The sequence below is a fragment of the Ranitomeya variabilis genome, chromosome 1, assembly GCF_051348905.1.
Source record: "Ranitomeya variabilis isolate aRanVar5 chromosome 1, aRanVar5.hap1, whole genome shotgun sequence".
NCBI classification, from domain to species: Eukaryota; Metazoa; Chordata; class Amphibia; order Anura; family Dendrobatidae; genus Ranitomeya; species Ranitomeya variabilis.
Window position 1 is genome coordinate 70,636,006 of NC_135232.1, and position 23,225 is coordinate 70,659,230.

Genomic DNA, 23,225 nt, shown 5'->3' on the forward strand with positions numbered 1-23,225 from the left:
CCGACTTGGGACTAAGTGTCTCACATGGCTAGTGCAGCGCCCCAGAGTCCTGGTCGTTGCAGTAATGTCGCTCTGCCACTAAGGGGAGTGATGTTACGTCTGACTGCTATAAAGGAGTTCACCTGACCAGGTAACACTCACACTACACTTCACACTCCGGCCACCTGGGGGGGTGGTTCTATCTAGTAGGCCACTCCTCACACTCTGGTAAAACTGGGGTTGGACAGGAAGACAGTGAGAAGTAACTGGGAAGAGCTAGAGAGAGGACCTGTCAGGGATGGGATCCTGGCAGACTCCTAATAGCAGAACAAACCAGTGAGCAACGGGAATACAGCAAAGAGGCAATAGGACCAGAAGGAGTCGTGCTGTAAGATCGAGGCAACATCCTTCTGAGGCGCAAACAGTCGGTGGCCGGAACGCCGAGCAAGTAAGAGACTACAAGCATTACTTAAAACCACGGCCGGACAGCCAATTACAGGTTGGCTGTCCCACTTAACACCTAAGCAGACAACGGAGGCAGCTGTGGGAGAGGGGCGACTCTAGGGTCCCGGAAGAACTCCAGGCCTACCCCGTCATACGGGTGCGTCCTAGCCATATTACCTGGGGGACGGAGAGAAAGAACATCAGAATCAGAATCGAGTTGTGAGGAAACACGAGAAACAGACACAACAGTTGTGAGGACTATCCCGGGGTGCTCAGCAGGGAAGGACTACAACACACAGGCGCTAGAAGGTAGACACTGATTCCCACCTGCAAAGGAAACTCCTGATGTGCCTTTGGACCGGCCGGTCTCAGACAGCCCAGTTAACAGTGCTCCGGATTGAGCACCTCAAGCCTTCAGTAAAGAGGTAAAGAGACTGCAACCTTGTGTCCTCGTTATTTACTGCAACCTGCCCTGCACCACAACCTCACCACCATTTATCACCACCTTTCACTGGACGCCCCTCAGCAGGGTCACGGACCGGGTCTAGCCACCGTGACAACCCCAGAGCAGAGACTCAGAGGCCCGGTACCGGGTACCCCTCGGCCCTGCAGCAGTGGGGGCGCTCCACTAGTCTGAGGCAGGTACCCAGTGGCTTTACCACACCCGGCTCCTCTAGATTAGGCTGGCAGGTCTCTACGTATGTGTATGAATAGGAAGAGACCTGTTAGTCAAGGAGATCTAGGCAGTGAGAAGCCAAAATGGACCAACCTTGGAGTAGTAATATGAGATACGCAGCCTCCAGCCACATAGTGGCAGTGTTAAAGTAAAACATACCTGGAAGAAATGATGATCTACTGTCAGGTTCCCTTTAACAGGTGTATACAGATCCCCACCCTCATGGCCAATCACTTCTATGACAGATTCTCTTTCTCATGTTTTCTAGACCACCGCACCTTCACGTGCTAGTAAAATATCCCATTCTAAAAACAAGGTCATAACAATGGAGTTGGGCCTCCTTTTGTGGCACACACAGCAGGTGAAAACAACTTGATAAGAAACATTTTATTTTATTTTGAACATTTACTTTTATTTCTGCTGATGAGATTGCACATCTAACATTGAGCAAAATGAAAAATGTAAGATGCCGGAAATCACTTTGGTTCAGGGTCATTGATTGTACTACGGATCCAGGAGAGGATGCTGCTACTCAGACGAGTGTAGACGTTTGTGGTGTGCGGCGTTCCACATGGCCTGTGCCCAAAAGAATTGATTCCTCTGAAAACTCCTTCACATATTAAGGGACTTCCGGAATCACCCTAAAAGAATCATACAATATATAAGTAAATAATTTTACAAGAGAGAAAAAATAATTTTTGGTCTGAAATGTAATTTGTATCCAAGTAAGGCCCCATGCACATTGCCTTATGACTCTTACAATAGAAATCAATGGCCCATTATTTCGCTCTGTATATGGCAAATTCATACAGAATACATAAGTTTTGCACAAAGCATCGGAACCCCCCCACCCTCTATTCTCACTACAAAATCTCCTTTTTGACCTCCTGTCCTTATTAAATTTGCCTTTCCCCCTATATATTCATACATGTATGTGATGCATGGAGTGGAAATAAGTGGCATAGATAATGTAAAATAAAAAATAAGTTTTTCATATATTTTGCATAGCTAAGACACCTGTTCTCAGGATCATTGGGGCTCCCAGTAATCAGACATGACCATTCCGAATTTTTGGCCTATCCACGGGATATGAAGGGACAACGGGTTTAAATAAAGCATAATCCACCAATGGGCTTGCCTCCATGGGAGCAGAGGGCTCATTCTACAAAAGTGCTAAGAATTTTGTAGGGGCACAAGGCCAAATATACCAAGGTGCTATTGTAGCACCCCAGGATTCCAGTGGCCACAGTGGCATTGCCTCCCTCACAGGGGGTGATGTCACGACTGGAAGCAAGGAAGGGTCCCCTTACCAGGTAACACCAGCATCCAACATTTTTCCTACTTCAGGCCAGAAGGGGGAGCTCTAACACTCGGGTTCAGGGGAGCTTCCCTATAAGTTCTGGCCTGGAGGCAGAGTTAGTCAGTGAGTAGTCTGAGAGGAGAGGAGGAAAGTTGAGGAGAACCTGGGGAGTGGAGCTGTGACTAAGCTCACCCCAGAACAGAGCACTGACAAAAAGGACGCCAGAGTCCTTGGCTGTGTGGGTACTGTACGACCCGACAGGTGAATCTGGAGGGCAGGGGACTGCATGCTCCCTGGCCACACCGAACACCTGGAGGCACCACAGCAAGCCAAGAGCTCGGTGCTTCAGTGAGAGGGACTTGTGCAGAGCTTCAGGCAGCAAGCACCAGAGAAAACAGGGCAGAAGGAAGGCCTCCGCACCCACCTGGCTAGGTGGATCCTAAATTGCTTCCAGGCTGCCCGGACCCCCCATCATCACCTGTTACCCGTGCCCCGGACTGCACCTTCTAACACCAAGTAAAGGTAAAGAAAACTTCAATCTTTGTGTCCTCCTGTCATTTAAGCACCCTCAGTCCTGTACCCCATCGTCTACAATCCCTTACCAACTGTACCGGCAGCCCTGGGGCCCCGCTCCACCTGTGGGGAGCAGAACCATCCCAGCTGTGTCACCATCGGCCCCAGTGGTCCCCTTAAGTAGCGTCGGCCGTCCATTGCTGAAAACCACAAGTGGCATCACAAACTAACTCCCTATAGACTTTATTTCCCCTTCATTTCATTAATTTCATTGGATGCCCAGGGCCACAGACCGGGTGACTGCTGCCGTGACAACCCCCCTGAAGACCTGTCTGACCCAGCCCGAGTACCCCACAGCCCTTGCGGGTGCTCCATTATGGGCTGTAGGGGTTTCAGCACAATGGCTTAGAACCTAGGTTTCTGTGGAGGGTGTTCAGTCTATTAGGGGCTAATGACTCTGTATGGAGAGGGTCTTTATTCTATTTAATATGGGCTAATGGCTCTATAGGGGAGGTGCCCCATTTTATTAAAGGCATGGGGGTCTATGTGGGGACGGACAATCTCCTTTCTGTTGTTAAAATAGGAAGATGGAGAGAGATGCATGGCTTTGTTGGGGCCAAGCAGAAGATGAGCAGGGGCATCAGGCCTCTATTAAATTTTTCCTTCACTCTTGATGGAAGTACCTGCCCCAATGACCTGATGTCTTTCCAGTACTCTAAAATCAATAGTAGATACTATGTGTTGCCCGGACTAGATGATTACGGTGTCCACATAATATCTACCACCATTTGTCCATTTCACTTCCCTAATTCTCAGATTGCAAAATCTCATACACAGAAGATTTATTATGTTTCTACTAATAGAATAGAGTTTTTTCAATATATACCGTACTTTAAAGATCTCTGCTTGCTGATATTCAATAGAAACCTTTATTGTTTGCTTTCAGGCGTTAGTATCCTGTGCCGGATAGATTATAATTTATGTCTTTTACTCACTTATATAGCGCCATCATAGTACACAGCGCTTTACAGACATTATCATCACTGTCCCCATTGTGACTCACTATGTAAATTCCTTATCAGTGCGTCTTTGAGTTGTTTGAGGAAACTGGAGAATCTGGAGGAAACCCACGCAAACAGAGAATATGCAAACTCCTTGCAGTTATTGTCCTTGGTGGGAATCCAGGAATCCAGCTCTGCAAAGCAACAGTGCTACAACGAGCCACCATGAAGCCCATTATAAAACACGTCTGGTTCTACTGTTTCGAGTCCATAACACCATTTGTATCCAGTGGAAATAAACAGTGAAGGTTCCTTTTAATAGACAATAAGCAGAGGTCTTGGAAAGCACATGAAATTGTAATTACATTGGACAAATCCATAACTTTATTATTTTAAGACTCTAACAGAGCATAGCTATGATCAATGGACCCATCCATTGGAAATCTTATTGGAAAACTTATCAAAATTATTGTAGATTTTACAGGACACTAGTATCTACCACCGAATGACTTAAAGGAGATCGGAGCAGTGAAACAATGGGTACTGCTGAGTTTTTGTCCTTGGTCTGCCCTGCACCCATCAGGAACCGTCACAATTTTCTATTAAAAACAGAACCTTACCCTGCACGTGTCTTTTTTGTCCGTTCCCACAGAAGTGCATATCATATTATCTGAAATTACATATTTGTGCCTCCAGATCTTCTTGCATTGCTCTCTATCAAAAATAGTGATATTGACCTCTTTCAGTGCGTCCGAAAACTTGTTGTTTTCAGTCTGCCCCCATCCTGCTACTTGGCAAACTGTGCCTGCCTTAACATCATCATCATTGTCTGGTAGTGGCAAAATATCCACTGCTGGACCGAGCTGTGCATCCCGAGACAGCTGAAAAAAAAAGAGTGAAAATCAATTATTGGGCCCTCTTCTTTTTAACATATTTATTAATGACCTTGTAGGGGGCATTCAGAGTAGAATTTCAATATTTGCAGATGACACTAAACTCTGCAGGGTAATCAATACAGGGGAGGACAATTTTATATTACAGGATGATTTATGTAAACTAGAAGCTTGGGCTGATAAATGGCAAATGAGCTTTAATGGGGATAAATGTAAGGTCATGTACTTGGGTAGAAGTAATAAGATGTATAACTATGTGCTTAATTCTAAAACACTGGGCAAAACTATCACTGAAAAAGACCTGGGTGTATGGGTGGATGACAAACTCATATTCAGTGGCCAGTGTCAGGCAGCTGCTACAAAGGCAAATAAAATAATGGGATGCATTAAAAGAGGCATAGATGCTCATGAGGAAAACATAATTTTACCTCTATACAAGTCACTAGTGCGACCACACTTAGAATACTGTGCACAGTTCTGGTCTCCGGTGTATAAGAAAGACATAGCTGAACTGGAGCGGGTGCAGAGAAGAGCGACCAAGGTTATTAGAGGACTGGGGGGTCTGCAATACCAAGATAGGTTATTACACTTGGGGCTGTTTAGTTTGGAAAACGAAGACTAAGGGGTGATCTTATGTTAATGTATAAATATATGAGGGGACAGTACAAAGACCTTTCTGATGATCTTTTTAATCATAGACCTGAGACAGGGACAAGGGGGCATCCTCTACGTCTGGAGGAAAGAAGGTTTAAGCATAATAACAGACGCGGATTCTTTACTGTAAGAGCAGTGAGACTATGGAACTCTCTGCCGTATGATGTTGTAATGAGTGATTCATTACTTAAATTTAAGAGGGGCCTGGATGCCTTTCTTGAAAAGTATAATGTTACAGGGTATATATATTAGATTCCTTGATAGGGCGTTGATCCAGGGAACTAATCTGATTGCCGTATGTGGAGTCGGGAAGGAATTTTTTTCCCCAATGTGGAGCTTACTCTTTGCCACATGGTTTTTTTTTGCCTTCCCCTGGATCAACATGTTAGGGCATGTTAGGTTAGGCTATGGGTTGAACTAGATGGACTTAAAGTCTTCCTTCAACCTTAATAACTATGTTAATTCAATAATAATAATAATTAAAAATCACCAGTAAATTCACGGTAAATTGTATTTAAGAAATGTTCATCTACTCTTTTGATTGATTTCATAGTAACAACATACAAGAGTTTTTCACAAAGGCCCCGATTCATCAAGCAGTTTGCTTGTAAAACTGTATGAAATGTTGCAAACTCATAGTTATATAACCATTTTGCAACTTATTATGGTTTGATGCCGATCACAGCCAGCTTTGCAAACTTTTTAAAAACCTCAGACAGAAGTGGGCAAGGCAGAACATGCCCGACAAATTCATCATTATTTACACCAGAAAAAGTGGCCTAATTACAACAAAAATGAACTCCAGTCTCAGACTGGAGTACATTACTCATCATAGAAGCACCTAGAATCTAAAAGATGCCCCTTAATGAATTTTGCACGTATTACTTCAACGCATGCTTCCTTTGCCTTTCAAAGACCTAGAAAAGTTTGGTCGGAGTGAGCACGCCAGACTTTTACGCTCTTTTGATTAAAATAGTGTAAGTTAAGTAGCCTATGGTATTTATATGTATTACTACAAGTTATTTACTTACTGCAGAGTATCTACACGTTTTTATACTAGATTTTGACCACAGTATGAATATGCACCTACCCATTGTACTTATACTACTGAGTGTGCTGCCCATTTTTTCGGTTTTGCTTTAGTTCCTTGTACTTTGTACATATGTTGGTGGGTCCCCACTCCTACTTTGGGCTATGCATCTTGTATATATGGCTGTCCACTGACAGGTGCAAACAGTGAGGTCTGGGTTCTGCTCTGCCCCCATCCATTTTGAGGTGAGATGCTAAAGTTAGGAATCATTCTGATTGAGCACACCTTGTCATGATGTGATGACTTTTACGCTCTTTTATTTACTTACAGCAGGGTATTTGCTCATTGTTTTTCGTCTAGGTTTCGAGCTCAGTCAGAATAGCTAACTCCCAGAAGCCAGCCTCCATGAATTTACCTTACAGCCTCTGCACCTTTCCATAGGGAGCATTACATAGAAATATTCTAGAAGTAATACTTAGCATGCCACCTGTGAAATCAACGTCAGTGATCTTGTGCAACTCTAATAGGCTCCAAACAAAAAGGACTTATTGACTAATTTAATAATATAATGGTGACCAATCACTAAATAAGAAGCATCTCACCTGTAGCAGCTTAATATCAAACCGCTTTGCCGACCTGTGGTACTGTTTCGGATAGAAAGATGCAATAACCTCTATCATCTGACTTTCTGTTTCATTTGTTTTTAATGAATGGATGCCAAGAGAAACCTTTGTTTTATTCACTTCCCTGAAAAAAAAAACAGACAGTGATTTCTCAATTGCTCATTTTGCTTTTCTATCCAGTAAATTCTTCTCTTTTCTCTGCCCTATGTAGAAACAGGAAGTCTCTTTTCCCTGCAAAAATCATTTCCCTCTTCAACTCCTGACCCAGCTGCTCCCTCCTTCCCCTGCCAGAGACTTTTACAGTCACTTATGACTCATGCAGGGAAAATTGACCTCCTATTTTTACATAGACCTTAGAAGGATTCAGCTAGTCAGTTATTAATCACGTGATGTCACAGACCTAATGGAAAAGAGAACAATCAGCTGGGTAGAAAGGCAAAATGAGCAATTGTAAGTACACAGTGCTTTATAATATGATGATTGCAATATACCAGGAGGATATAAACTATGATGTAAGTACTTTTTTAAAGAACATCTGCCTTTAAAGGACATAAACCACCTTCAGTTACAGAAATGGGAATTTTTACCTGCCATATAAATTGTGCGCATGCGCTTTTTTTCTCTCAGCCAAGAGCATGTGCAGTACTCTACTTACTGTGGGCATAGACATTACTGATTTACTGTGTATGCCAGTTAGGCCATTGCCGAAAATAGGTAGAGTATTGCACAGGTTCCAGAACTGGAAGACACGGCACATGTGCACGATTTCAGAACAGATCACTGCACCGGTAAAAATGATACAAGATCGTACAGAGGGGGATAATATATGATTTCATGATTGTAAAGATGAAGCAGATACCAGATTATTATCTGATAGAAGAATGTCTTATTCTTCACATACATAGATGATGTAGAAGAGATAGATAAATCAACATGTGGATACACACTATACATAGACAGGTTTACTTACGTTGTACAGTGAGCTGCGGTTAGCACCCAGTTGGGCTTGATTAGACCTCCGGCACACATTGTAATATTTTCCAGGGCAGTAGCTATGAAGGCCATGTATGGCCTAGAATGTGGATACACTTCATCCCCATTTATTATTTTCATCCGGCCCCCTATAAAAATATAATCAACAGATAGGTAATGCCTGTAGTCTTCCTTTGACAAAGTTTTCCTCAGAATTCTCCCAACCAGTACGGGACGTGTTAATGCAGTGGTGGTGTATTAGTACAGCATCTGTCACAGGACTGGGACAGAAAAGCCTTGCCACACAATCCCTGGCAGCCCACAAAAGATATTGGCCCCTTCTATATTCCATAAAAAGTCAAGGACACTTTTTTATAGAAATACCCAGAACCACACCCATTGGCATGTGCAACAGAATAAACCTTACATTTCTAATTCATGCAACTAGTTTGAGCAATAGTAAGTTATTCATTACCAGCTTCACCCCTCAAACATCTACACACATTCATACTTCCCAACTTTTGAAGAACAGAAAGAGGGATAAATTATGCAGTGGTGGCAGTGAGGGACATGCAGCAGACACCCGAGACAGCAGGGCATAGACCTAGATCCGGTTCTGTCCGCTATATCTGGGATAGCGGATTGATTCATGGAGCTCCGGTTCTGCATCTACATCAGTGATACCTGGAGGCTGGATGGGAGGCCTATGAAGCTCTTACCTTCTGGCACCCCTGGTGGGACCTTTGATTAGCCAGGCCAGGTTGGATACCATCTGTGCATCCTGCTCATCTCTAGTTGGGACCTATGGATTTATTTTTTGTCCATTCATTCAGAGTCACCAAAACTTTTTCATCTTTATGTAGCTTCACTATATGACATCTGGCTTTTTTGTGTCTATAAGGCCATGTTCACACGTTGCATAACTACTGTGTTTTCTGTTTTATGCAGATGTCCGCACGAAACTACACAATAACAATCTTCTCTGATTGTTTCATCATTTTTACGCCTTTTCCTCCTTATTTGATGTTTTTTTGGTGCAGATGGGAAACCACATTTATAATGTGCTTTTTATAGTACAGAAAAGCTTTGATTCTTCATTTAATGAAAGTTTTTTACATGCGTTTTTTTTAGGCTCCGCATAAAAAACAAGAGAGAAAACAAAGCACCAAAACCGCACAGTTCAGCAGCGTCTTTAGATGACAGGGGGCTCAGTTTTCATGAAATCACAATCCATTTTGCTTGTACACTTGAACACAACAAAATTTCGCCCTCGGTATATCTAAAGATGCTACTGTTCTTCTGAAAAAAAAAGCATGAAAAAAACACTGCGACATTTTTAAGTGCAGAATCAAAGGTTTTCTGTACTGTTAAAAAAGAGTTAAAAATTCTGCTTAATACTTGCACCGAAATCGCATCAAATAAAGTGGAAAACATATAAATTAAAAGCAGAAAACACGCAATAATCAGAGAAGATTGTTATTGCATTGTCTGGGGGGGACACCTGCAGAAAAAGCAGCAGAAGGAACGCATAATTTACGCAAAGTGTGAACATAGCCTCAGCATTACATTTTTATTGCATATTTTGTGGGTTTAATAAAGAAAAATATCAATTCCACAATTTTTGTATGCCATTTACCGATCCCTGTAAATTATCTGATTGCTGTGTTGAGTGGGTCGTTATGATTACAGGGACGCCAAATATGTAAATAGAAAAGATTCAGCTTCACAGATATTCCAAAACTGAAGCTTTATTGGTGTGAATAGAGAACAACCCAACCCGTGAGTTAAAATGCCATGGTTGTAAACCTTAGATAAAATCAACACATTTCAGGTAGTGAAACGCTGAATCATGAAGACTGTCATTGCATCGTGTGGTGACGACAGCTGCAAAAACCGCTTGCCATTTACCGATCCCGTAAATAATCTGATTGCTGTGTAGTGCGGGTTGTTATGATTACAGGGACACCAAATACGTCCATGTTATGTGCTGATTTGTGATGTTTATTATTTTAAAAAAATCATGTAAAAATTACATTTTTTTCATTATCAAGAGTTTTTCATTATTTTTTCCATAAGGTAAGACACTTCTGGCGTTGTGTATTGGTCATGAGTGGCTTGACACAAGGAATATGACACTTGTAGCCCATGTCCTGGATACATCTGTGTGTGGTGGCCCTTGAAGCAATGACTCCAGCAGCAGTCCACTCCTTGTGAATATCCCCCACATTTTTGAATGACCTTTTCTTAACAATCCTTTCAAGGCTGCGGTTATCCCGGTTGCTTGTGCACCTTTTTCTACCACTTTTTCCTTCCACTCAACTTTCCATTAATAAGCTTGGACACAGCACTGTGTGAACAGTCAGCTTCTTTAGCAATGACCTTTTGTGGCTTACCCTCCATGTGGAGTGTGTCAATGACTGCCTTCTGGACATCAGTCACATCAGCAGTCTTCCCCATGATTGTGGAGCCTACTGAAACAGACTAATGGACCTTTTTAAGTGCTTAGGAAGCCTTTGCATGTGTTTTTTGTTAACTATTCTAATTTACTGAGATAATGACTTTTAGGTTTTCATTGGCTATAAATCTTAATCATCAACATAAACAGAAATAAACACTTGAAATAGATCACTCTGTTTGTAATGACCCTATAGAATATATGACTTTTACTTTTTGTATTGAAGAACTGAAATAAATTAACTTTTTTGATAAAATTCTAATTTTGTGAGAAGCACCTGTATAATCTGCCTGTGAAGTCATAGTCTGCAATATAGACCAAGTACACAAAACTCTTCTCATTACATCACTAGAGTTTGTGGCGCAATTGCTTTAGCTTCTCCCTGTAATATTAAAAGTTGTTGGTTCAAATACCGAGGAGACTCACAAAAAATAAAAAAATTACATTTTCGTAATTGCTTTTCATTATTTTTTGTTGTTTTATAGGAAAAAAAATCTGACTTTTCCTTCACCTTTAGAATACAGGAAACATGGAAATACATTGATATATACAATGCATCTCTATGTATAATAGTGTGATCTGCCTCTGGGTTCACTGCTTGCAATACAGGTCAAGATTACCAAATTCTCCATTCTACATCATTGTGGTCTGTGGCTCATAGATAACTGCAGCCTGTGCACATGGAAATGTGAGTTTGAGTCCCAGGAGACATGATCACAGGAGAGGGGTGAATATTATAATTTAATTTATGCACTGAACAGAGATGTGGTCCCGCCTCTTGAGGAAAAAGAGCAAGGAAGCGATGAAGACGTTGAAGAGAAGAGAGGTGAATATCAGGATCCACAACAAAAGTTATCACGTAGTGGGACTGAGCCCTCAAATCGGGACAGTCCTGCTAAATCCGGGATGATTGAGAGCTATGCACCTCAAACATTCTGTATACATGCTGTACACTCATTAAATACATGTTACAGTATATGCCACAAATGTACCTAAAATTACACATTACAAACAATGCAAATTGTCTCTTCAGAGAGGACGAGGAGTAGAACTCTAGTGCCAAGTCACTTACACACTAGACACATTGCACATATCGAGCTGTATACAGTATATGAAACACTAACACTCCCACTCGAAATGAATAGAGACAATTTCACAAAAAGCACAAACTGCCTATGTGCTCAGAAATAGTTAAAATAAATATATACAAAAATGAATGCACGAATAAAAACTTTTCAAAGCAAAATAATCAGATACCAAATGAATTTTAAGTGACCTTTTGAACATATTAAATGAGTATTGTGTGAAAGAAGCTACCATTAAATGGAGTTGTTCCTACTGTAAAAGGGATCTGCTATTTAGGTAGAATGTGCTAGGAATTGAACTTTCTTATCCATCCATTAGCTTTGAAGTTTTAATTAGTGCACTCATTTTTCTATGTATTTACATTGAACGCAAATCTTACACTTTAGACACATGTTGAACACACATTATCTACATGTCACATGCATCATTCACACATTAGATGCATGTCAAATACACATTAACACATTAGATGCATTTCACGCACATGCCATTTACAAATGAAAGTTTTGGACAAGTGTAGAAAAAATGCCCTGGGGTTGCCCTGCTGCAGAAGAAATTTAGAGCCAATAAGACACATTGATAGTATCTGCCTGTATTTCCATAGAGAAATGTTGTTAGGCTAGGTAGCATCCGGGAGGTCAAAGTCTTGGACAAAATCAGAAAACAGACACGTGGTCACGAGGTGCCAAAAACAGTAATCTTGGTCTTCTCTTCAGATCTGCCATCTCATAGTCGGAAGGTTCACCAAGTTCTGCAGCAACACAGAAAGAATCGTCTGTACGCTAAATTTGAGAGATGTGTTTGAACAATCTTCTCTACCTTTCCTAGGTTATATCATCTTGGACAAAGTCCTGGGGATGGATCCGGAGAAGGTATCTTCCATCCTCGAGTGGCCGTGTAATGAAAATGTTAAAGCTATCCAGCAATGCCTAGGATTAGTGTTGAGCATTCCGATACCGCAAGTATCGGGTATCGGCCGATACTTGCGGTATCGGAATTCCGATACCGAGATCCGATACTTTTGTGGTATCGGGAATCGGAATCGGAAGTTCCCAGTGTATGGTTCCCAGGGTCTGAAGGAGAGGAAACTCTCCTTCAGGCCTTGGGATCCATATCCATGTAAAAAATAAAGAATTAAAATAAAAAATAGGGATATACTCACCCTATGACGCGCCCTGGTAGTAACCGGCAGCCTGCTTTGCTTAAAATGAGCGCGTTCAGCACCTTCCATGACGTCACGGCTTCTGATTGGTCGCGTGCCGCTCATGTGACCGCCACGCGACCAGGGGTGGGATTCAAATTTTTAACAACAGGTCCTCTAAGTCGCGGCGGCCGGAATGTTGGCCACGCCCATTTTCAATAACCCCGCCCATACTAATAAGCCACGCCCAGTGGCACGATTCATATTTTTGGAAGCAGTTTGTCTCCCTTAATGACAAGAATACGTTGTGACATACGGTATTAAAGTCATTCAAAGAAACAAACGACTAAAGCAAATGTACTGCCCAGTGCCCCCCAATAGCCACCACAGTGCCCCCCAATAGCCACCACAGTGCCCCCTTATAGCCACCACAGTGCCCCCAATAGTCACAGTGCTCCCTAATAGCCACGGCAGTGCCCCCAATAGTCGCAGTGCCCCCTAATAGCCACCACACTGCCCCCAATAGTAATAGTGCCCCCCTAATAGCCACCATAGTGCCCCTTAATAGTCACAACAGTGCCCTCAATAGTCACAGCGCCCCCTAATAGCCACAACAGTGCCCCAAGTCACAGTGCCCCCTAATAGCCACGGCAGTGCCCCCAATAGTCATAGCGCCCCCAATAGCCACACTGGCTGCCCCATGCAAAAAAAAAAATGTTTGAACTCCCATACTTACAAACGGCGCTCTCTGCAGTCTTCTCCTCTCTCTCTGCAGTCTTCTCCTCTCTCGCTGCAGTCTTCTCACTCCCTGTAGAAGTATTCTCGCTCCCAGCCGCAGCCTACGAGGTGCCGGAGAAAGCTCCCTGCACGGAACGACGTGTACAGTGACGTCGTCACGTCGTCCCGTGTAGGAGGCTCGTCCCGGGATCGCAAGCTGATAGGCTGCTGCTGGACGGAGGAACCCGGCGGTGAGGTGAGTGAACTTTTTTTTCTTTTCTTATCTTCTGCCGCGATCGGGTCACACAGCCTGGAGGACCCCTTCTTCCACGATCGGGTCCCGCTCCTCCCGGGGTGAACAATCCCCACCAGCAGCACAGCAACCCGTCCGGGGGCGGTCCGGAGGCGGTCCGGGGGCGTGGTAACCATTTTCAATTACCGGAACGCTGGCAGATAGAAATTTTAGTAAACGGCTGCCCCGTACCGGGTCGTACCGGCTGAATCCCACCCCTGCACGTGACCAATCACAAGCCGCGACGTCTTTCTCAGGCCCTAAACTCCTCATTCTAGGAATTTAGGACCTGAGAATGACGTCGCGGCTTGTGATTGGTCGCGTGGCGGTCACATGAGCGGCACGCGACCAATCAGAAGCCGTGACGTCATGGAAGGTGCTGAATGCGCTCATTTTAAGCAAAGCAGGCTGCCTGTTAACAGCGGTAAGGTGCAGGGGCCTCCGGACGGGTGAATATATCAATATTTTTTATTTTAATTCTTTATTTTACACATTAATATGGATCCCAGGGCCTGAAGGAGAGTTTCCTCTCCTTCAGACCCTGGGAACCATCAGGATACCTTCCGATACTTGGTGTCCCATTGACTTATATTGGTATCGGGTATCGGTATCGGCGATATCCGATACTTTTCGGGTATCGGCCGATACTATCCGATACCGATACTTTCAAGTATTGTACGGTATCGCTCAACACTACCTAGGATTCAAACACTACTACCAACAATTCATTCCACATTTTTCTTCCCAGGACGCTCTCATCTCCACCATGATTTGAAAGGATGCCAATCCAAATTTATAGGTGTGTTTAAGAACTTATTTATTGAGTGAAGAAATTCCAGAAATAAATGAAAAATATTTAGAATTGAGAGTCCTCAGTGGTTGATACCTTTTAATGGCTAACTGAAAAGATGGTAACAAATTGCAAGCTTTCGAGACTACATACGTCTCTTCATCAGGCAAAGACTAAAACAAATTCTGAAGAATCACATATTTATGCACAACATGTTGTGCATAAATATGTGATTCTTCAGAATTTGTTTTAGTCTTTACCTGATGAAGAGACGTATGTAGTCTCGAAAGCTTGCAATTTGTTACCATCTTTTCAGTTAGCCATTAAAAGGTATCAACCACTGAGGACTCTCAATTCTAAATATTTTTCTATCTACTGGCTAACACGGTACCAAGATATATTTCTTTCCTGTATCAGAAATAAATGAGACGTTTCTGTCAATATCTGACCTTCATCAGTCATCTGGATAGAGGAGATCTGTGTGGCAGCACGGTGTGTGGGAGTCTGCAGTGTCCACTGCACAGAAAGATGACTGATGAAGGTCAGGTATTGACCTAAACGTCTCATTTACTGTATTTCTGGAATTTCTTCACTCAATAAATAAGTTCTTAACCCCTTCAAGTCGCGGCCCTTTTTCCTTTTTGCGTTTTCGTTTTTCACTTCCCTCCTTCCCAGAGCCATAACTTTTTTATTTTTCCGTCAATATGGTCATGTGAGGGCTTATTTTTTGCAGGACGAGTTGTACTTTTGAACGACACCATTGGTTTTACCATGTCTTTTACTAGAAAACAGGAAAAAAATTCCAAGTGCGGTGAAATTGCAAAAAAAGTGCAATCCCACACTTGTTTTTTGTTTGGCTTTTTTGCTAGGTTCACTGAATGCTAAAACTAACCTGCCATTGTGATTCTCTAGGTCATTACGAGTTCATAGACACCTAATATGTCTAGGTTATTTTTTATCCAAGTGGTGAAAAAAAATTCAAAACTTTGCTTAAGAAAAAAAAAAAGTGCCATTTTTCATTTTTCGTGATCTGGGGTCGGGTGAGGGCTTATTTTTTGCGTGCCGAGCTGACGTTTTTAATAATATCACTATTGTACAGATACGTTCTTTTGATCACCCGTTATTGCATTTTAATGTCGCGGCGACCAAAAAAAACGTAATTCTGGCGTTTCGATTTTTTTTTTTCGGCGATACCAAATACGTGTAGGTTTGATTTTTTTTATTGTTTTATTTAGGATAGGGCGAAAAGGGGGTGATTTAAACTTTTATATTTTTTATATTTTTTTCATATTTTTAAAAACATTTTTTTTTTACTTGTGCCATGCTTCAATAGCCTCCATGGGAGGCTAGAAGCTGGCACAACTCAATCGGCTCTGCTACATAGCAGCGATCATCAGATCGCTGCTATGTAGCTCAATTGCAGGTGTGCTGTGAGCGCCAACCACAGGCCATCACCATCCTGATGCATCACCGACCCCCGATCATGTGACAGGGGTCGGCGATGACGTCAATTCCGGCCGCCCGGCCAGAAGCGCCGGTTAAATGCCGCTGTCTGCGTTTGACAGCGGCATTTAACAGGTTAATAGCGGCGGGTGAATAGCGATTTCAACCGCCGCTATTGCGCGCACATGTCAGCTGTACAAAACAGCTGACATGTCGCAACTTTGATGTAGGCTCACTGCCAGAGCCCACATCAAAGGGGGAGACACGACGGCGCATGTCGTGAAAGGGTTAAATACACCTATATGAGTGCCAAATATTTCTACATCACAGCTGACGGATTTGGGTATCCTACTTGTGCACCACCAGAATTCCAGAAGTGCCGTGTTTTCCTAATTAGATCCGAATATGTAGACTCCAGAGGCTAGAACACTTTTATCTCCCTGAAACAGGCCTTCTCCCCATCTCCAGTATTACATTGACCAGAAGTGAACAAACAATTTTCTCTGGAGGTAGACACTTCATCTTCTGGCGCTGGAACAGTTATTACTCAGAAGTCTCCTTCTGGCCGTATAGTGACCTGTGGTTTCTTCTTCAAGGTCTTCTCTGCCCCAGAGAGCAACTACTCGATTGGCGACCTAGAGTTGTTAGCAATCAAGAGGGCTCTAGAGGAGTGATGGTACCTTCTCAAGGGAGCAGTCCATCCAGTTGCGAGTAGGTTGTGGGATGCAGTAACGGACCAGAGGCAGAGCAAGGGTTAACATGTTTAATAACAGGGGAATACTCCCCGCAGGGAGGCAATGGGTTAAACAGGGGAATAAACGTTTCAGTTTGCAAAGGATATGCAGAGTTCAAAAAGACAGGATAAGTTAAAGGCAGTTCCTGTGAAGCACTTGTGTAAGGAGTTCCTGAGACTCTCACTCCTGCTGGGAACTCAATATTGCCGGCAACGGCTGGCACGGTATCTTTTCCAGGAAGCTCCTGTGGGCAACAATGTCCAGTCTTCTGGTGGCAGCGGTCGGTCTACCGGTACCTTCCACTGAGCCTAGTCCATATACAATTGTGGCTGGAGGAGCGTGGGCTACGGCACTGTCTGAGCCCAACGAGGCCCTTGCATGACTCTCCTAGCAGTCTCTGTCAGCGGTGGCGGTGCTTGGGCACGGGCCTACGTTGTACGGATACTCTGAGACTGAAGCACTCATTGGTCCCTGCTGCAGTGCTTGACAAGGGTACGGGCCACAGTCCTGTACGAGCCCAATGTGGCTCGGCAAACAAACTGGCCAAGTCAGGGTGCAAGTGTCTGTCTTGGTACTGGTCACTCTTGTGGGGCACGTTTGCTGTACGGACACGGATTGTTGGGGCACTGTCCTCAGGTAATAACCGGGGTCACACTGCACAACTCTTTCTCCCTGATTCCGGCTGTTGACAGTGGGGGTGCTGCACGGATGCTGGTCTGCGTAATGCTGGTGCTCCCAGGATGGAGCACTTCTCTCCCCAGCTGCTGCGCACACCTGGCTCCGCACTCTCTGCAGCTGTCCCTCTTTCTCTGGATTGCTGCTGGGCACACTGCTCCCCTCAGCGTGACACTCCTCTTCAGATGGATGGGGCCCTGCTGCAGTGCCAGTATTCTGTGGTGGGGAGGGGAAGCAGAACATGCCGCTCACCGCTTCGCTCGCTGCACTCCGTTGGTGCCAAAATTCTATGCCTTATACCTCATGAGGGGTTGCATTATATTTTGTGGGGTGCTGCATTATACCCTATGAGGGGGGCTGCATTATATTCTATGAGGGAGGCTACATTATATTCTATGAAGGGGGCTACTGTATATTCTATGAGGGGGCTACTTTATTTTCTATGAGGGGGTCAGGGCCGGACTGGCCATCGGGCACTTCTGGCAAATGCCTGAAGGGCCGGTGCCAGTAGTGGGCCGCTGCATGCCGACTCACCCCCCCACCAGCGCTGCCGCATTCAACTATACCGGCGTCTATGACACCGGAATAGTTGAATGCAATGATGGAGGAGAGAGCGTCTGCTGATGCCCCCTCTCCCATCATTCCCCGCTCTGCCTCTGACACTGCTGGTGCGCACGCACTCACTGTGTGCCAGGCAGTGCAGTGGCAGCCACCAAGACAGGAGGAGGGAGCAACGTGGGCACAAGGAGAGGTGAGGAGTGTGGGTTTTTTTTATTACTGGACTGTGGGGCCATTCTCGGGGGGAGGAGAGATGTGGGCTGTGCTGTATACTACTATGTGGGCTGTGCTGTATACTGCTATGTGGGCTGTGCTGTATACTGCTAAGTGGGCTGTGCTGTATACTGCCAGATGGGCTGTACTGTACACTGCTACGTGGGCTGTGCTGTATATGCTACATGGGCTGTGCTGTATACTGCTACGTGGGCTGTGCTGTATACTGCTATGTGGGCTGTGCTGTATACTGCTACGTGGGCTGCGCTGTATACTGCTATGTGGGCGTGCTGTATACTGCTACGTGGACTGTGCTGTATACTGCTATGTGGGCTGTGCTGTATACTGCTACTTGGGCTGTTCTGTATACTGCTACGTGGGCTGTGCTGTATACTGCTACGTGGGCTGTGCTGTATACTGCTACGTGGGCGTGCTGTATACTGCTATGTGGGCTGTGCTGTATACTGCTATATGGGCTGTGCTGCATACTGCTACGTGGGCGTGCTGTATACTGCTATGTGGGCTGTGCTGTATACTGCTACGTGGGCTGTGCTATATACTGCTATGTGGGCGTGCTGTATACTGCTATGTGGGCTGTGCTGTATACTGCTATGTGGGCTGTGCTGTATACTGCTACGTGGGCTGTGCTGTATACTGCTACATGGGCTGTGCTGTATACTGCTATGTGGGCTGTTCTGTATACCTCTATGTGGGCTGTGCTGTATACTGCTACGTGGGCTGTGCTGTATACTGCTACCTGGGCTGTGCTGTATACTGCTACGTGGGCTGTGCTGTATACTACTATGTGGGCTGTGCTGTATACTATTGTGTGGGCTGTGCTGTATACTACTACGTGGGCTGTGTTATCTGCTATGCAGGTTGTGCTATATACTATGCGGGTTGTGCTATATACTATGCGGGCTTTGCTATATACTATGGGGGTATATTATATTCTATTGGGGAGGCTGTGTTATATACTATGGGGGGTATATTATATTCTATGCGGAAGGCTGTGTTATATACTATGGAGGGCTGCATTATATTCTATGGGGGCTACATTATATATTATGGGGAGGTGGGCTGTATTATATTCAGTGGGGGGCTGCATTAGATTTTATGATGGATGATTGCATCATACTCTTTGATGGGGCTGCATTATATTCTGTGGGGAGGTGGGCTGTATTATATTCTATTCGGGGCTACATTATATTCTATGGGGGGCTGTATTATATTTATATTCTTTGAGGGGTGATTGCATCATACTCTATGAGGGGGCTGCATTAAACTATGAGGGGACTGCATTATATTCTATGGGATGGCTGCATTATACTCTGGGGTGGCTGCATTATACTCTGGGGTGGCTGCATTATATTCTGTGGGGTGGTGGCTGCATTATACTATATGTGGGCTGCATTATACTGTATCGAGGACTATGGGGAATACGTTATATTATATGAAGATCTAGAGGGTGCATTATACTATGGGAAGTGAATTGTACTACATGGATGACTATGGCAGTGCATTATACTATATGGAGCACTATGAGGAGTGTATTATGCTATATGGAGGACTGAGCAGTGTATTTTAATATATTGAGGACTACATGGAGTGTATTATACTATATGGAGGACTGTGGTGCACATTATAATATATGGAGGACTATGGGGTGTATTTTACTAAACAAGTAAAATGCTGCATATTCAGATTGTTTTTGCTGGAACAAAAATCATTGTTCTCAGCAGCACATCGCCGGTGTAAACTGTAGATGTGCTGCTGATAACATGATACTGTATGGTGATCTGTTAGTGATCTATTAGTGATTGTTCTGTCCCATCATTATTCCTCAGCTGGTGGAAAGAGGCCGGGAAACAAGCGTTGAACAACTTCAGTATTATCGATCAAACTCATTTAGCGGCCTGAACTCAGCGCACGTAAATACAACCGAAATGCTTTTGTGTGATGTGCAATATGTTAGCATTTGGGGCCCCATTTTAAACTTTGCCTAGGGCCCCACTTTGCCTAAAACCGGCCCTGCCTGCCTACAAGTGTACAAAGATATTATACAGTCACCATGTGACAAGTGGGCCTGTGTAACTTCAAATGCCAGGGCTGAATTTTAGTCCCAGTCCGACCCTGGAGGGGGCTACATTATATTTGGTTACCCCAACCCCTGCTACATAATTAAGACGTGTACTACCTTATATTATACCCTGATATTAGCGTGTTTTACTGCACAATTTGCGGTCTTGTATTTATTTCTATGCAGCTACATAGTGGGACTCAATGATTTTCTCTGGTGGGCTCAAGGTTCTCCAGTATAATGCTGGGTGCAGATAATGACACACTGACAGTCTTGGGGTACAGACACACACTGACAAACTTGGGGTGCAAATAATGACACCATGACAGTCTTGTGGATCAGATAATGACACCCTGACAGTCTTTGGGTGCTTATAATGACAGCCCTGTGTGCAGATAATGACATATTGTCAGTCTTTGATAACAGATAATGACGCCCTGACAGTCTTGGGGTACAGGATGATTACACATTGATAGTCTTGGAGTACAGGATCATCACATACTAACACTTGGGGTAAACGACGGTGATACGGTGACACTTGGAGGAAAGGATGGGTACACTGACATTTGGGGTACTGGACTTATACTTGAGGTACAGAAAAAAGACGCAACCTTCATACTTGAAGTCCAGAATGAAGACAGACATTTACTAGTTTCATAAAGATGATGCTTAGGGTACAAATATTGCATTTTTCAGGTTGTTATCTCTCTGCCAACATCTGATGATCACATGGTCTTTGACACTGTAATTATAACAACTTGAGCCTCGTTCACTCTCATGAAAGGCAATGATTGCACTGTTATAGAATCTAGACTAGTAGCAACTATCTACACACTGCTATATATTCTAGAATGGCTAACACTGACTGGTTTCCGGGGTAAGATAGCAAAGTTAAAGTGTAATTTTTATTTCAAAAATCAATAGTACACATGAATGTAAGCAACATTGTGCAATATCTTATCAGTGAATTCTGTTTTTTCATCTCCTGTGTTGATCTTTTATTCACAATTCATGAGTAAAATCTGTATTCAGTGAAGAAAGATTTTCCGTTTACTGAGAAAGGAAATGACGGTTGGTGCACCTCAGATTCTATGGAGAGGGTAGAGGGGAAGGAAGAGTTGGATGCAGACCCAGATATTCTGCTGTAAGCTCTCATAAAATGACAGTTACAGTTCTCCATAGAACTTTATGAGCACGAACTGTCAATCTCAGTGATGGGAAAGTCTGTATTCACTGGAGAGAATTTTCACTGAATTGAGAATTTTTTGAGAGTGAATGATCAGTTAGGAAAAAGAAAAAAGCAGATTTATTTGATAAGATATACTACAAAGTTTCTCGTGTACTATTGATTTATGAAAAAAAATAAAACAACGGTTACTTGTTTCTGGATACCAGTGAATGTGACCCAAGTTAAGGTACTTGCTTCTAAGCTTAAGTTAACTCATTTAGAAATTGATGGAAACATGTCTCAAAAAAGTTGGGAGAGGGCCATGTCTACCACGTAGCATTTTTTTTACAGCAGGGAAGTGAGGAGACCAATTACTTGAGTTTCGGGAGAGGAACGTTGTCCCATTTTTGTCTGATGTAGGATTCTTGATGCTCCACAGTCTGGGGTGTTTGCAGAGTTTTTTATTTCATTGTGCACCAAATATTTTCTATTGGTGAAAGGTCTGGACTGCATTGGCCCAGGGTATCATTTCTAGATTGTGTTGATATATGGATTCCTCTGTGCATAACAGAGCTTTAACTTGCATCTATTGATTCCATGACAAAACTGTGTTCACAGACAATGATTTCTGGAAGTATTTGTAAATCCAGAAAGTGATTTTCATGACTAAATCATGCCTGTTTCTAATACAGTGCCACCTCAGGGCCCATAGAGCATGAACATCCAATATTGACCGCTGGCCTTGTCTCTTTTGCACATGGATTTCCCCAGAATCATTAAATCTTTTGATGATATTATGCACTTTTGATGGTGAAATATTCAAAGTCTTTAATTTTAGAATAAGGAACATTTTTCTGGAATTGTTCCACAATTGTAAGATGCAGTTGTTTACAAATGAACCTCTGACCACCTTTGCGTCTGTGAGACTCTGCCTCTCTAACATGCTCTTTTTATACACAGTTATGTAACTTAGTTGAACATTTTTGATATGTACTGTTGCCATCAATTTCTAAATGAGTTAATTTTTTTTCTAATAAAATGGAAAAATATATTTTAACTTCTGATCTTTGTTCTGTGGTCTGTTGTGAATAAAATATAGCGATAGCAAAATTTCCAAATAATTGCATCCTTATTTATTTTATATTCTACACCGCGTCTCAACTTTTTGGGAATTTTGGATGTGTGACCTGCAATAAAATGCCAGCCATTCAAATATATGCATATTTATTTGAGCCATAGCCTATAGTTTCCTTTCAGTGTAAACTATCTGAAAAGTATTCAATTACTGTACATTTTATATTAGAACACTGATACAGTAATCATTGACAATTATAAGAAAAATGATTTACTTACCATCGCAGACCACAAAAGTAGCTCCAAGGAAAATGTAGAAAAAAAGTGCCATAACTTGTATAGTGTATTCCACCTGGTTAATAGGGTTAGCATTTACTTGGAACAAAACTTTGTCCACTTTTATTTTTCAAATGTAAAATTGCAGTCCCTGTCCCCATATAAATACCGCAAAGTGTAGTCCCAGGGAAATTCTGAAACAACGGTCACACATTGCTACATGTAACTGTGGCAGTTATCTGAGATTAAGATATGAAGCCACAAACAGTAAGAAATATACTATACAACGTATCAACTGAGAAACTACTCACCTCTGAACTAAAATGCATGAAATTATTCCAAATAGTTTATGTAATCAAGTTGCTAAATTCAATACAACTATTTTCATTAGGGTTGAGCGAAACGGATCGGACAAATTCAAAAATTGCCGACTTTCGG

The 23,225-nt window shown here is 43.1% G+C and overlaps 1 protein-coding gene across 1 annotated transcript; it reads right to left on the bottom strand.

Annotated features, from left to right (window-relative positions):
• Positions 1-1,474: 1,474 nt before the first annotated feature.
• Positions 1,475-22,988, bottom strand: LOC143805616 (granzyme A-like). The gene is made up of 5 exons (XM_077285141.1): positions 22,791-22,988; positions 8,084-8,234; positions 7,093-7,237; positions 4,534-4,794; positions 1,475-1,740 (listed from the first exon to the last, which is right to left on the bottom strand). Exons 1-5 carry the CDS (start codon positions 22,840-22,842, stop codon positions 1,576-1,578), a joined length of 774 nt encoding a protein of 257 aa, XP_077141256.1. The 5' UTR covers positions 22,843-22,988; the 3' UTR covers positions 1,475-1,575.
• Positions 22,989-23,225: the final 237 nt, after the last annotated feature.

Bases quoted from the DNA above. Each gene is read 5' to 3' on its own strand.
- LOC143805616 (XM_077285141.1), bottom strand. From the start codon at position 22,842: ATGGCACTTTTTTTCTACATTTTCCTTGGAGCTACTTTTGTGGTCTGC. The intron at 8,235-22,790 runs GTAAGTAAATCA...ATATTTTTATAG, and splicing joins TACTTTTGTGGTCTGCGATG to GGGGCCGGATGAAAATAATA. The intron at 1,741-4,533 runs GTAAGGTTCTGT...TGATTCTTTTAG, and splicing joins ACAAAAAAGACACGTGCAGG to GGTGATTCCGGAAGTCCCTT.